The 16,112-nt window shown below is 40.0% G+C and overlaps 1 protein-coding gene and 1 pseudogene across 1 annotated transcript; both read left to right on the top strand.

Annotated features, from left to right (window-relative positions):
- On the top strand, positions 1-8,821 carry LOC142951311 (5-hydroxytryptamine receptor 3B-like; annotated as a pseudogene).
- A 10-nt stretch (positions 8,822-8,831) lies between these two features.
- lrrc59 (leucine rich repeat containing 59) lies at positions 8,832-15,318 on the top strand. Its single transcript, XM_076094024.1, has 8 exons — positions 8,832-8,983; positions 9,144-9,265; positions 9,442-9,501; positions 10,211-10,369; positions 10,758-10,862; positions 10,983-11,055; positions 11,525-11,716; positions 12,071-15,318. Exons 2-8 carry the CDS (start codon positions 9,164-9,166, stop codon positions 12,346-12,348), a joined length of 969 nt encoding a protein of 322 aa, XP_075950139.1. The 5' UTR covers positions 8,832-8,983; positions 9,144-9,163; the 3' UTR covers positions 12,349-15,318.
- Positions 15,319-16,112: the final 794 nt, after the last annotated feature.

Consider the following 16,112-nt stretch of genomic DNA (forward strand, 5'->3'; position numbering starts at 1 on the left):
ATGATAACGTAGGTCTGACAGCAGCTGTGGGGGGCGGGACTTTGCAAAGGGTCTACTTTGATGGAATCGACCGGGGACTTTGCGATTACAGTACATGTACAGTATAGGCCTAAACTAGTAGGCCATCAAAACACCCCATTTTATTCTTCACCAAATTTCCACGTACTCTCTTGCATCTGCAGATGCACAACCTGGAGTACATCTGGTTGTGAACTGCTGCTTTCGACGACTGAGATAAATTGGTTGGTCATTCAGTTTGCCCAGCCCTCTTCCAGTGTGAAGATAAGCGTTGGGTAATATTTCTGAAGAGCACATACCTTTCACAGACGTTTTATTCTCACGGGTCCTGCAATCATGATGCTCCCTGGCTTCCTCTTTCTGCTCGTCCTCACTGGTAAGGTTTCTCTTTTCCTCACAGCGTCCCTGTTACATTGATTCTCCCACACAGGTTTTCCGTGATGCACTACTCTATATGTGGTAGGTGGTTGCTTATAATTATAAATTACAATTATCATTTTTCAATCGGGGAGGTTATTTTGGCTCCATTTCTCTGTCACAGGAAATCGCAAAGTCATATCACAGGACAACAGGATATTATTTAAAAAAAGGCACCGCTCAATAGCAGCGAGTCCGTGCTGTCCGCATCTTATAGGTTTTGTTTTGTTAACATTTTTTATTATCTCCACCAAGTGTAAGCCTGGGAGGAGATTATGTGTTCAGTCGTTTTTGTGCGTGTGTGCATGTGTATCTCTGCTACACGCACAAACAAAGACATCTCTGTGTCTGCTGTGAGCGCCACTAAAGAGATTCCATCCTCCTCAGAGACAGATATCTCAACCTGGATATTTAAACTCAAATCTATCTGGCTAGATACCACTAGAGGTTGAGTGAGATATTTGGTATAATGTTTGTGTTTTGTTGAAACTGTTTGAAAGAAATGTTGACTCATACTTTAGGATAACTTAATAAGATGCATTTTGTGGGCCTGTTGAATGGTATTGGGCTTAAAATTGGAGGTTTTATAATATCTAGCCTACTCTCATTGATAGAAAAATGGTGGACAAAATATTAGATACAATTCTCAGTATAATGCAATACAACTCAAAACCCAGGTAGCGCTCCCACGGTACAGTAGTAGCATTTATTGCAGGGATGTTGTATTACACTGGGTTTACTTTAGCTGTAAACAACTGACTGGCGACTGACTGGCGACTGGCGACTGGCGACTGTATGGGTATTCTTTGGGGCGACCGTGGCGCACTGGGTTAAGAGGGTTGTCAACGGTTCGATCCTCGACTGGGACGTGTCACGTGTCGTAGTGTACCTGAGCAATACACTGAACCCCAGGCTCCCCGGGCACCTGTCATTGGCAGCCCACTGCTCCCCATATACAGGGATGGGTCAAATGCAGAGACAAAGGGATCAATATAGTATAATAAATAAAAAGAATATGGTTTTCAGACACAGTTCTGAGTGCTACTGATCATCATTTTATCAACATGCATTCTGTGGTATATGGATCTCAGATGGAGAGCCTATTTAGACTAAGCGTACTGTAAAAATGCCCAGTCATTATGTGGTTGAGTAGTGCTCGTCCATATGCCGGCCAACGCCCATCTGATAATGGTCATTACGTGACCACAATCACTGAAATATTACTGCAGCTGTTTGTGAGCTGGATTCATATTGAAAGTCAAGGCAAAGGCATCATTTCAAACAATCCCACTGTTAGTCATGCAGAACTCCTCTGTTGCACCTCAAAAAACTCAGCGTAAGAGAAGGCTGGTATATATTTGTGCTGGATATGATCAAATGTATTTTATTAATTCAACGGCAGTGAATACATTTTTTTCTAAATGACAAATAGTTGAGAGAACATAACTCAAACATGAGGACTCTGAAGTTCTAATTTAAAGGAAAAATTAAGAGCATCACATGTCCTAACTTTTAAGAGTAAACTCTCATGGAGAATGTGTCATGATGTTTTAGCTGCAGATGGGAACTCCTCCAATCGTAGCTGCAGGCATCGAGATGTGTTGAAGCACCTGAACGTGACCAGAAATAATGAGCTGTACTCCATGACCCGGCCTGGTAGTGCTGAATCTCCCATGCAAGTTTACATGGATGCACTGCTCTATGCCATTCTAGATGTGGTAAGTGGTTGCTTAGAATTATGAATTACAATTATCGTTTCTTGTCAAGGAGGTTATACTGGCTCCATTTTTGTGTTTGCTTGTAACATAACAGAAAAATTGTAAAATCATCTAACAGGACAACCGGATATCATAAAAATGGCGCTGCCCACTCGCGGCTAGTCCGTGCATCTTATAGGTTTTGTTTTGTTTGTTTGCCAAGTGTAAGCCTGGGAAGAGATTATGTGTTAAGTTGTGTTTGTGCGTGTGTGCATGTGCATCTCTGTGTCTGTCTGTCCATGGCTATTTTTGCATATTACTGGACTCATCGGCAATATATTTTTGTGCTCATTCATGATTGTATGCCCAAGGACCTCTTGTGGTTGGGTGATTCACACCATTTGAAATACCTGATGTTGTGGTATCATCGATATCGTGGGCAAAGTATTGTGATAGTATTGTATTGTGAGTTGCTATGTGGTTCCCACCCCGACTCCAAACTGTGTCATAAGAACACCGATGCTTACAAACTTGTTGTAACTTGATAAACTTAACTAAATTTGTGTGAAGTTTCATTACAGATTCCGGGTTGTCTGTCTGGACGGATTTTCACAAATATTTCTTTACTCATAGAACGAGAAGGACCAGAAATTAGTTTGTTACATTTGGATTGATACGGTGAGTTCTCTCTGAGGTAAAAAGCACTTTTTGATTTATTGAATTTCCACAACCTATCGAAACACATTTCACCCCTGCTTTTTCTCGTAGTGGTGGCAGGGTGACGACCTTTCCTGGAATCCTGATGACTTCTGTGATATTTCACTGATTTCTCTTCCTATGCATTTATTGTGGAAGCCAGATCTAACTATTGAAGAGATGTAAGTTTGAGTGTGTGCTTGCTCTCACCCTCACAAATCCACACAAATAACAACAGTAACTCATGGTTGAGCATCATGTTACTGTTTAGAAATGACAAAAACTGAAACGTTTTGTTTATTTACAATAATTTTTATAACATGAATAAAAATGAATTATACGATATTTGACTAAATTCTTCAGAATATCAGTCTTGTCACCTTGTTTTTCTTAGACTTTCTGTTGGTCTCCTGTCTGTGAACTGTACTTATTAATATGCACTGGGTAATTCAAAGGGCGGGTTCATTATTATGTTTTTGTATCATTCTGTAGCTTCACAGTAGTGTATCTTATGTATTTAAATTACGTCAAAACGCTATTTTCCCAAGCCCATCCAAAAACGTTCTCTCATGTGACCTGATATAGGTTTCTGCATGATGAGAATGCTACATTTGAAGCCCTAGCCCAGCTAATGTGTTGATATCAGGTACTTAACCATAGTTAGTATATTAATTACAGTAATGGTGGTCGGCCTGCTCCCAGTTTGGAGAAGCAGGAGTGACGGCACGTAAAAAAACGCAATGTACTAATAAGTTAGTTTGGATCTGAAAGTCACAATAACACAAACAAACTAATTGAGGCAGCGGTAGACCATCAACTCCTGTGTTCTGCAAGTTAAAACTTATGTTTTTATCAAAGAAGTCTGGTGTTTGGATTGTGATCCGATTAGCCAAACCACCTCCAGAGGTGATCAGGCATTGATCACAAGTGTAAATGCCTTTTGAGTTTTCAGTCCTCATAAAACAACTATGTGCGGGAATCCCGAGTGCCAATTTTTTGGGTTCAAAGGGCAGCAAGCTCTCAGTGCTTCTCCGTTCACTCAACAAGTGTAGACGTACCCCAGAGCCGTCTCCCGCTATATGGAATTGATTTTAGGCTGATGTCTTCTTGCAATAGGCACTTTCTCCCCGGCAGTGCCCGATCTCGATCAGATCTCAATGTGGACACTGGAAACACATATTAATACAGCTGGTATTGTATTGATACAATCTGGATATGAAACGCTTTTTAATGCAAGGTGTAAAGGGGGTCATAAAGTCAGTAAATTAACTTTGTGATTTCAGTAATCAAGCACTATTATCTAAATTTTGCCAACATTAGTCAACATAAGATACTGTACCGGTTATATCAAGCCCCCGAAGGCCCCAATCACACCGGAACGCGCCTCAACTGGCCGCAATAGCCGCTTCAAAAATGCACCCTGGCAGTGTGTCGGGCAAAACAGCGTGCGCAACCACCAGGCGATCAAATGTAATTAACGTGGAAAAATTGATTCTAGCAGATGTCGAGCTCCTGCTGTTGCTCTGCTGTTGGATGAGGAAGAGGTAAAAAAAAACAATATATACAGTTTATCGTAATTAAAACCGCTATTATCAACCTGTCTTCTACATTTGCCCTTGTCTGTTCCTACCACTGGGTTAACAAGCTGTGTTATGAAGTGATGCCAAATATTTTAACCAGGGTGAGCTTCAGGAACAAGCAGATAAGCGATACGTTCATACTTGTGTAGATAGTGTTTGATATATTTAAGGAAACAATGGGAGAAATTAGGACTTTGTCCATTGTAACATGCAACAAATGGCCCCAACCAGAAATATTGCAGTTTTTTGGTTTGGTGGTTTTTAGTTCATTGCACTTTAAGTATTTTTTTAGATGATGTTGTATAGTATTATAGATAATACATTATGTGAAATTTAGTTAAACGCATTTGTGTTTGTTCTCATACAGGACAGAGAAGGACAAGGCCCTTCCGAGTCCGTATCTCGTCCTTAACAGTAGCGGTTGGGTCATAAATAGAAACGACATGGTGGTGGTCAGCACCTGCAAGATGCACGTTTACAAATTTCCCTTCGACGTTCAGAGCTGCAACCTGTCTTTCAAGTCTGTCTTACACTCTGGTGAGCCCTTAACCTGTTGTGTTCAAAGTTTTATACATTTGTATGCGTTATTTATGTGTACTCATGTCTGTTTGAGTTTGAATGTGTGTGCTTTAATGACTTTTACAGTTTATTGTCACCTGAACACACATACCATACAATCCTTTGTTAACCTGCAGGGAAACCTTACAGTTTGTTTGTTTTTATCTCCCACCTCAGATAACGATATAGAGCTTGTTGACTTAGGTGGCTCATGGAACAGCGATTGGTCTCGCAAGATGATGCGGACCCAGTCCGAGTGGCAGTTCCTGGACATGACCATCAACAACAGAACTGTAAACAATTTTGGCCTCACACAAAACATGTTGGTTTACACTGTAAGTATCTCTGGATACAAACACACAAAGAGGTGGAAAGTATACATTAAATATGCATTTCCACCTCTGTGTGTCTCAAGTAAGTAAGTACAAATACTTTACTGATGTATTTCAATTTTGTGAGTCTTTATACAGGTATGTGATTGGCAAAGGTCCAGAAGTAGGAGAATATGCGGATCGTCCGCATCCTACCACGTGCCGATCATATACCTTGATGTTGTTCTTGTTGTGTACTACATACCTGCACCTCGATTTAGCGTTTGATACATTTTAAACTTCAACTGACCCTTGAACATCATTTCACAGATCACCATGAGGAGGCAGTCTGCCCTCTACATTGTCAACTTCTTGGTACCGATCCTCTTCTTCTTGTGTCTGGACTTGACCTCCTTCCTGATCTCAGACACTGGAGGCGAGAAGCTCAGCTTCAAGGTCACGGTGCTGCTTGCCGTCACTGTGATGCAGCTTATTCTCAATGAAATTCTGCCTGCCTCTTCAGACAGGATTCCTCTTATAGGTAAAGAAACTCTGAATCAATACTTCATTGGACTGCCCTTCTTATGAGCATAAACAGCCCATATACTGATTCAATATGTGGTTATTTGTTCACATTAACGATACTGCCTTTTCCCTTCAGCGGTCTACTGCATTGGGAGTTTTACTTTGATGATGCTGAGCCTCGTGGAGACGATTTTGGTGATGTATCTGATGGAAAAAGACTCTGCATCTCAAGACAACGAGGTAGGTAAAGACCAAAGCTTGAGTGAGGACTGTGAAGACAAATATGGAAAATGCTTCCACAACTGTTTCAGCTTTTTTCATGACCTAATTAAGTAACTTCATATGTTTATCCATTCTGGTTTGTTTTCTTCCTCCCTTGTTTGCACGAATCTCACTGAAGACGTCGTTCACAAACCTGTTTATTAAAAATAGTATAGTGCACACAGAATTCTGTTTCATTGAGTTTTATAAGAAAATGAACAAATGATATCTTTCATTAGATTATATATGAGATTTTGTTGGCATATAGGTATGATAATACCCTTTAAGTTTATACGTTCCATGATTATAATGGATGACACTGGAATTGCATCTTATTATCGATGAGCTTACCTGTATTGGGGCTTATAATGGCATGTCTGGATGGTTTTCATATTTGAACTGACACAAAAATGTGAATTTCAAATGCAACAGCCGTATTTAAATATTCACAATGTTTAACCACAGTTTATTTTACTAATTTTTCAGGGTAGCAGCAGCCAACTGACGGAGGATTCTGACTCTGAAAAGATCTCAGATGAGCTGAGTGAGGCGATGAAAACATTGACTCTGCTCCTCAACAGCAGGAAGGAAGAAATGAAGCCCGGCTACTGGACCAGAGTGGCTAAAACAATCGACAAAGTTTTCTTCATTTTCTATATCACAGCTGACAGTGTGTTTTTATATTGTATGTTTTCCAGTTGGACTAGTGCAGAACATTATGCCAATCTATCTAATGACTGACAACAAGTCATGCTGCAGGTCAGTTAGTGCAGACGCGGAGGTGAAGCGGTGGTGATTATAAAGTCTCTGCCCTCAACTTTGGTGTCACTCACCACAAATCTTACATTCAACTCCCATCTGGCCGAGATATACCGAATCCTAATTATCCGTTTCTTGTTCTGCCGCCTTAGCAAAGCTCGTGATAAAAGGTGTATTTGCCTGTTCGGGTAGTTTTTAATCATTCAGTGGTATTGCAACTATAAGCTCCATTTGCATGTTTTACACAGTGGTTCACATCAAGCACATGTTGTATTGTAATATTCTAGTAAACTTAAGCTGCATTTCCACAAAGCAGCCCCCTTCAGTTTGTGACACATTAGAGGGTGAATTACACATATGTTTGTCAATTTAAAATATAATTTTGCACATCAAAAAAATTGCATTTTGTCGTAAAACTATATATTACTGTGAAAATATGCAATTAGAAAGAGTACACACTTAAAACAGTCTCTCTCTGAAGCTATGATGCCCGTGTGTTATGTACGAGGATGTAACGTTACGATGTAACCTCTCTTTGAAAGATTGTCTCATTGAAGATTATGTCATGGCAGTTTCACGTGGCAGCTTGAAGAATAGAGAAAAACCAATATGTGAGACGAGTCTAGCAGAAACACGGTTTAAAATGCCATCAAGGGTTGGACATACATCTTTTCTATGTTATCTCTTCTCGCGTTGATTATTGTAATGCACGTCTGCTATTAACTGTTTGCAGGTAATCCAGTTTTCCAATTACTCACTAGGACAAATAGACAGTCTCACATCACCCCCATACTCATCTTCAGATATTTTCTGTCTGTCCCACGCATACGCCTTAAGACCCGTGGTGACCGAGCTTTTGAGGCAGTAGCACCAAAGTGGATGCTCTGGTACCCCTACAATTTGCTGAGTCTGTGACTTCATTTAAAAATCAGCTCAAGACATACCTGTTTAGACTTGCGTTTGGGTAAAATTCATGCTATAGGCCTGCATCCATTGTATGAATGGGTGTGAATGACATGTAGTGTAAAAAGCGCTCTGAGTTGTTGGAAGACTAGAACTTGTATGGAAGATATAGAAGTACAGTCCATTTACCATCAAGCCCCACAGTTTGTGAAGCAGGCTTTCTGTTTAAGATTTGTGGTAATTTGAGCAATGTGGGTCCTCCAGAGCCACAGAAGTCATTCTACTGCTGTTTTAAAAGGCTGTGGGTCTACTTCCTTCATCTATGTTTTCTTGTGGCTCTTGCTGCTCTCTTGGAGAGGTCACCCTTGTGAAATAGATGATCGATCTCAACGGGTACCTGTGAAATTTGTGTTGAATATAATTAAATTAAAAAAAATAATAACGACTCTCTGTCTTCCTTTTGTATGATGTGAGGGCGGTGAGAGTAAACCAAAGCAGTAAAGTTATAGGACAGAAAACCAAAACATTGAGCGAAATTGCAAATACTGAAATTTTAGTTGGTGTTTATGAGCAAATTATTCATCAAAGACATTTGGGCCAAATATTTGCTTTTCTTCGTGCAATTTTTGTATATACCTGCTTACTATGTCCATACTGTATATCTAGTGTATTCTTAACCCTTAGATGCAACATGCTATTCTATTCCATATTTTATTGTCTGTAGACACTTAAATGTATTTTGCACTCCTGGTTAGATGCCAAACTGTGACGTGGCTGAAAATGGATCAGATATTAAAAGATAAAAGACAGAGGTAAAATAAAACTTCATGAAATTGTTGTGCAGAAGACAGAATACAGTGCATTTATAGACTACGCAAATCCAAAATATACACAATGCAATAAATAATAAATGTATCCGTGTATATGTACATGCATGCATATTATTTTTGTGTTTTTAAATAATGCATTCATTGTATATTCACATGTATATCTACGTGCTGTTCCGTGGACATGTCCTGTAGTTGTGCTGTGTCCTCCGGGGCTGCAGGTGGCGCTGTTCGCTCCAATGGCTCCGCGCTGTCGCTTCAATCAGTGACGTGGATTTTCATTGAGGCAGTCAGTGCTGCCCAAAAAAGAAAAAGAAACACGTACTTACCAACGTCTCAGAGCTTTTCCGCTAACTTTCTTCACATTACAAAGTTGGGACCACTCATTTTATTTCCTTCGTCTGTCACACTTCAACACAGTTTCGTAACAGGTGAGCAAATCGTGTAAAACGTTAACGTTAGAGGGGGTTTCCTGCTCTCTGCTCGTCAGAAGTATCTGCAGTACGAACTGCTACAATGTCTTCAAAATGCCTTCGTGTCGGTGTTTATTTGCCACAATAAATCCACAGTTTGTTTCCTCTCTGCTTACAGACTTTACCTCAGACACCAGGATGAGTAAAAACAGCAAAGTGTTGAACCTGAAGGATAAAATCAGTGGTAATGAAGTGGACCTGAGCCTGAGTAACCTCACCGAGGTGCCAGTCAGAGAGCTGGTGAGTTACTCATCGCCTCTGTGTCTGTTTGTGCGTGCAAATCTGAATTAAACATTCATACCATCACATGCATGTGCTTTCACTTCAAACACAAGGCTGGCCATGATGTGGCTGCATGTTTTTAAATGTACATTTACTGCTACAACTAAAGTGACCCATGCTATGATTTATAACAGGCGTTATTCACCAAAGCAACTGTCGTGGACTTGTCCTGCAACAACATCACCTCCCTTCCTGTAAGTACAAACATTCTGCACTAAAATACAACATTTTATCCCTCAAATCTATTGGTACCAAACCTGTTCGGCTCGTGACCCCTTCACACACATTAATGTGTATTATTTTGTACATGTTTTCAGTGTGGGAATGAGTTGTGGGCAGTTCCTCCATAGAGTGACAATACACCCTCTGATTGTTTAGTTTTAAGGATCTTTAGAGGCCTGAAGAGGTAAATGTATCCAGACAGAAGTCAAGAGAACACGTGACATTAAATTATTTCGTAACTGGTGATCCTATGGACCCTAGATTGGAAATGAAACGTACTTAATACATCAGTTGTCTTGTGGGTTTATCAATGATTGTGCTAAATCATGATGGCGGTTGAAGTTAAGCGATACATTTAAATTATGCAACGACTACTTCTTGTTTTATGCGCCTGTAATCTGAAAAATAAGGGATTTTGAGACGGAGGCCGTTTTAAATTCAAGTTCTTTTCTTTCTGGCTTTTTCATTATGTTGAATATGAAGCAGTGGAAACAGCTTCTCAAAGATGGTCTTAATTATGTCAAAATTAAAATGTTCTTCATTAATAACGGTAAATTTATGTGTTTTTATTCTAAATGAAGTGAGCCTGCTAACCTTAAACTTCACCTTTTTAGATTTGCCAACGTTGTCACTAACACAGGACTTGAGCTCTTGTTTTTTTTGGGCTCGGTTTCCTTGTAGCCAGAGTTCTGCAACCTGACCTACCTGGTGAAGGTGGATCTGAGTAAAAACCAGCTGACCTGTCTGCCGGATGACCTGGGGAACCTGGCCAGCCTTCAACATCTGGACCTGTACAACAACAAGCTGAGTGTCCTGCCTGTCAGCTTCTCTCATCTCAGGGTGGGTGCTGCCGTCTGCTCATGTTACAGTTATATTTACTGGTCCTGTAACATCAAGACCGATGCTGTGCAGCTGCTATTAGGTGTTTATACTTCAGTTAGAGAATGAAGCTGATCTAGTAGATAGTCCTTCTAACACGTATTTTTGTGCCGTATTAAACTTTATTCAATTGTATTTTCTCATTGAATTAAGAACTTTAGTCCAAAATCCGATTTTCTGAGTAATTTGAGTTAGTATGTGCTTGTTATTATCAATTTTGACAATTTAAACCTGTATCACGATATCTCAATGTATGATTTCATCACAATGTGATCCCATTAAGAGACGCTACATTATCATATTGAATTATTGCCCGGCTCGAATTGATTCCAATGTTGTTTGCTCTCAGAGTCTGAAGTGGTTGGATCTGAAGGACAACCCGCTGGAGGCCGTCCTGGCCAAGGCAGCAGGAGACTGTCTGGATGAGAAGCAGTGCAAACAGTGTGCCACCCAGGTGAGGCAGGTGTTGCTTTGGCAACATTGCTCTTGAAGCTTTCATGCCAAGGAAGCCCCCTTTTGAATTAAACAATTGAATTGAGAAAGAGAAGAATGACTAACGGAGATTTTGTTCCAGGTTCTGCAGCACATGAGAGGTCTTCAGGTCGAGGTCGATCGTGTACGAGAGAAACGCCTTTTGAGGGAAAAAGGTCAGAATCAAAAGTGCTAGATATCAAACTACAGTGTTTCTTCTGGCACATTATTGAAAACTAGCCTCGAATGTCTGGTCAGATTTGTATATGACATTAGATTATAAGTGCTCTTGCATTGACATGTAAGCAGCAGTTCATTCATGTAGCAGGTCAAGATGAAGCTAGTTTTAAGTACTTTATGTACAGTTAGTTCATTTAGTCCAGCTGCTCCCAACCTGAAGGGGTCTTGAGAAAGAAGAAGAAAACACAGCTCAGCTATACAAAGTTATGTAGATACAGAAAACAATATTGACTCAGACTAGTATGTTAATTATATTTCTCTGGCTCTCAGTAATGATTGTGCTTCTGTAGTCTCATGGGAGTTTCATCTGCTGTAGATGAAGTGCATTTTATTGATGGCAGGAAACCAGAAATAGAGTTATATTAATGTCTGAATGCATCTCTTCTAAATGCATCCCTCCATCAGAGCTGGGGAGGAAGAGGGAGGTGAAGCAGAGGGAGCGGGAGGCCAAAGAGAAGGAGGCTCGTAAGCGGGAGAAGGCGGAGGAGAAGGAGAAGAGGAGGAAAGAGTACAACGCTCAGATGGCGGCCGTCGCTGCGCGGGAACAGCAGAAGAAGAAGAGCGAGGAGAAGAAGAAAAAGAACGGACAGGCAGCAGGTGAGTCTAAAGGTCTGAATGATGCACCGCTTAAAGGGATATTTCATGTCTGTCTCTTACCAAGTTCAACCTCCACTGACAACTAATTCATGACCGTCAGCATGAATCAACATCTGCCATTTGACCATCAGTTGCCAATAAAGCATCACATTCATGAACTATGATGTTGACAAAACAAACTTAGAAAACAAACGGCAAGCGAAGATGGATTTTGTAAGATGCATTGTGAAACAACACCAACTTGGTTGTGATTCTTTGGTGGTGGAAAAAACTCGGGTACATTTCTTTAAGAGATTTGTTTTTAGTGTTTTAGGAGTCGTTCTAACATCACCCACTCTCGCTTTATCTCCGCAGATAAAAAGGCTGCTGTGGAAAAGCCTAAACCTCAACGTTCGCTCGTTGGCCTGATGTTCAAGCTCCTCCTCCTGCTGCTACTGGGATTGGCAGGAGTCGCCGCTGCCTGCAGGCTGACCGACCTGCAGAAAGAAGCTGCGTGTGTGCCCGTCAACATCGCAGTGGACGACGGCTTATCCTGGGCCAAAGAGCAGGAGGGCGTGATCAGACAGCTGGTGCAAAATCTGTCGTCTGCAGCAAAGGAGTTTCTTGAATCTACACAAGCGACCAAGAACTAAACTGTCCTCTGCCGCCATCAACTTCCAGAGCTGCAGGTTTTCCACTCCCACCTGGGATTTTTTTTTTTAAATAATGCTGAAATCATGAATATCATTAAGATGGGCAACCCTGCATCCCCTCACCCTGTTTCTGGTGCTGGGAGGTGGAACGTCTGTACAGATAGACAAAGGGGGGTGGACGGATGTGTTAAAATCTTCTTAAATTCCTATGGAATTGTTGTCGCTTGTACCCTCTTTGTACTACAGGCTGTTTTTAAAAAAACTCATCGTCTTAAATTTCTCCCCATCAAACATGTTTTGCACTTTGACCAGGTTTGTGTTTTGGTGCATTACATGGAGCGTGGGTTGTATTTGAGAGATGTCAGGTGGCCCTGTCTGTGCTGCACTGGAGTGTCGAGTCACATGTTAACTGCCAGTCAGGGTTGTGCATAAGCCAGTGTTGGATGTGGCAGTCTGAGCATGTGCAGTGAAGGCTGTATGAATGTAGAGCTCAGTCGTCTGTGGCCTCCTCTGTCTTTATAGTCTTAAATCAGTCAAACCAGCTCAATCTCACAGCTTATACACACGCGTCTGTCATGTAAACTAGAGCCCAACTGATACGTGAGTGGATCTTTAACACATCACAGATATAATAGTGTCATGTGAGTCAATGTCAGCTAACTTCCAGCAGTCCAGAAATGCCAAAGATGTGATTGAGGTGATTTAGAAACAGTGTTGTCATTACATAGTTTGTCCAGCAGAGAGCAAAATGTCCAGCTCACTGTAATGATGAATTGATTTACAAATATAGTTATATATCATTTTTCTGTCAATCTACAAATCGATTAAGTGACTAATTGTTTCAGCTCAAATTTATGTTAAAATGATCTGTATTAGCTTCAACAATCCGAAATCAGTCGGGTTCTAATGTCCTAGTGCACAAACTGTTTTAAAAGATCATCCCCCCTTTGTTGCTAGAAATACTGTCTACTTTACAGATATCCATTTAAAAAAACATTCTGTTATGTTTCAGACTTTTTGGATATATTTGACCTTCTTTCCCGACACTCATTGGTTTCCATTCATTTCTGTGCAGTCTGGAAAATAATTAGGAAACTCTTGTAACTTTCTAAGGATGTTGAATCCATCACAGTCAACATCAAGTCTGCAATAAATTCTGTTACATTTAAATTACAGTAACAAGATATTTTAACCCAAATGTGCACATAAGCAACTTTACCACAAAAATATAATGAAGCTTAAACACAAATATCCAGACTTGATGCTCACTGTGATGGATGGATTACACACCGGTATCAGGAGTCTGCAAATTGATTTTGAACTAGTACTAGAATGAGTCGTGCCTTGTGAAGGCCCGCAGCAAGACAACATGCCCTGAAACTCCGCCCCCGCTGCTCCACAGAGCAGTGGGGGGATATTACTTGTAAAGACAGAATCATGGTCTTTTTTTTTTTTTTTTAATATAAAAGAGTACAGTAGTTGCAGTATTTAACTTCACTCTAGCTCAAATTCCCTAAATCCCATTGGCGTAATAAGGACCAAGTGCTGATATTGAGCTTGCGATTCAAAGTCTGAAATGCCTCTGCTTGTAATCTCTCAACTAAAAATGTAAAAACCAACTGGCAGATTATTTATCTGTTCTTTTGAAATGCAACTTGTTTTCATTTGCCGGGGCTACCGTTGCTGCTGTGGTTCTTGTACAGCTTCGTCCATGCTCTCAAACATTGTCCGTGTTAATAAATGGCTATGCACTGCAAGAAATATTTGAACATTTTGTCTGTTTTTGTGACAAAAGAAGAATGGTGGTAAATACACCTGGAGTTCAGACTTAACTTAACAAAATAGATGAATCGACAATGATTACAATGTGTTATTAGATTTTTGCAAAGTAATTAATCAGCACGTACTGAATTAAGCTTTTTCTTTATTTTAGTGAATCTTTAATTTTGTCTTCACAAAAAAAAAGAGCTTTGCCTTAATACAAATGCAACCTAAAAGTGGCCAAAATAGCATTTAAATCAGGAAAATATTCAAGAATAAGTAAACAATACTAAGAATCTATCCAGGCACTTCATTTTTTTTCTTAAATTTGTTGAATTGTTGCACTCATACAGTAGTTGGATACGGTTAGCAATGACACCAATGCGGTCCTCTCCCTGCTCTCGTGGACTAGTCCTCCGGTTATTGGGGGGACATTAGAGATGTACCTGTTATTTTGCATGACCTGCATTCTGCTTTTCAGCTTTTGCTATAAACTACAAAACCAGGCCATGAACTATTAGTCAAAGCGTCACTGGATTAAAGCTACAACCGGATAGACCCTGATCCATAGTCACCCTGATACTGTATATGTGACAAGTCGTGGCTTTTGAAGAAGGAAGTGAACGGCACAAATCAGAGTTGTAGCAAATTCAGAATTGTTTTGTTGTAATTAAGGTGATCACAATGACGGATGCTGATGTTTAGCAGAAATAACGTTTCCGATGTTCACCATCTTATTGTTTTGTGTTAGCCTGATAACATTTGCAAAATAACACTTCCAGTAACGTACAGATGAGGATGAAGGCTAGGACAGTTTGAAGATGTTTGATCGTTAACCAAAGTATTAGAGAAATAAAAGTTTTGACCTGATGATGGCGCTAGAGGATAAGTCTATCACAACTCACCCTGAGAAGGACATGGATGGATGTCGAAACCAAATTTCCAATAGTTTGAGACATTTCAATCGAAACCACAAAAGTCACGCAAGAAAAAAGTCAGTGGATCACTAAGTCATTAGGATTATTTTACATCCACTGAGCCACGTCACCAGTGGAGCTAAAACCACCAAATGTATACAAAACCGTAGCAGAAATGTATAGCTTTGAATGTATTAGCCCGATATAACAATATAATAATAGAAAATTAATGTCAGTCAGCTGAGGTGCTCTGGTTGCTACTTTAGATGTGTTCCCTTACATCCATCTGTAGACGATGGTTAGTCCCGCAGCGGACATCATAGCAACTTGGAAAATTAATTGATTGACTGAAGTGAACAACATTAACTACATTTTATTTCCTCAGAAGAGATCAAGATATCAATATTAAAGTGATATTCAAGTTTCCAGAGAGCATGTATGATACATAGACTTTATTGAAGATGTATAATATAAAAAAACTCCATAAATAAGACAACATTACATTTCTCAAACCATAAAAGAAAAAACACAATTACATGTCTTCAAATAATTGTTCATTTGTTATATAGTATGCATGCTGAGTATAATGAGTGAACAAACTAAAATCCTTAAATAAACAGGGCATTGACTACATCAGAGGCAGAAGAGGTTACTCCTCCCCTTTTTGAGAGGCAAGACAAAGATCAAAATACATTTTAAAAAGTGTAGTTGGTTGAAATAAACCATTACCAAATCCCAGTATAATCCACACAAAAAATCCATGATTAAAATTCTGATTAAAATGTTTAAACCATGACACCTGCAGGATAGTGAAGAAAGTGGTTAAGGACAGAGGACGGGCTCCTGCTGTCTCCCTTAGGGCGGGACCTCTTCTAACAATTTAATGTAATATTTCTCATGCAAATCTGTGATTGACCAAAACACGTATTCGTTACATCATACAGTAGAATATCAGAGAAGAAATTATGACATACAAATTGTGATCCGACACACGGCAGGACAAGGTAGAGGGGGGGTGAGGACGAGGGTTCTGTAATTTATCGATACCATGTTCACTTCCTTTCTGTAAAATGATTAGAACTGTTC

Source organism: Anarhichas minor, unplaced genomic scaffold, assembly GCF_050575085.1.
Source record: "Anarhichas minor isolate MPS153535 unplaced genomic scaffold, ASM5057508v1 ptg000017l, whole genome shotgun sequence".
Taxonomy (NCBI): Eukaryota; Metazoa; Chordata; class Actinopteri; order Perciformes; family Anarhichadidae; genus Anarhichas; species Anarhichas minor.

What these genes read in the sequence shown, in the direction of transcription:
- lrrc59 (XM_076094024.1), top strand. Translation starts at nt 9,164, where the DNA reads ATGAGTAAAAACAGCAAAGTGTTGAACCTGAAGGATAAAATCAGTGGT. An exon ending in TCAGCTTCTCTCATCTCAGG is followed by an intron (nt 10,370 to 10,757) that starts GTGGGTGCTGCC and finishes GTTTGCTCTCAG; the next exon opens with AGTCTGAAGTGGTTGGATCT. An exon ending in ACGCCTTTTGAGGGAAAAAG is followed by an intron (nt 11,056 to 11,524) that starts GTCAGAATCAAA and finishes TCCCTCCATCAG; the next exon opens with AGCTGGGGAGGAAGAGGGAG.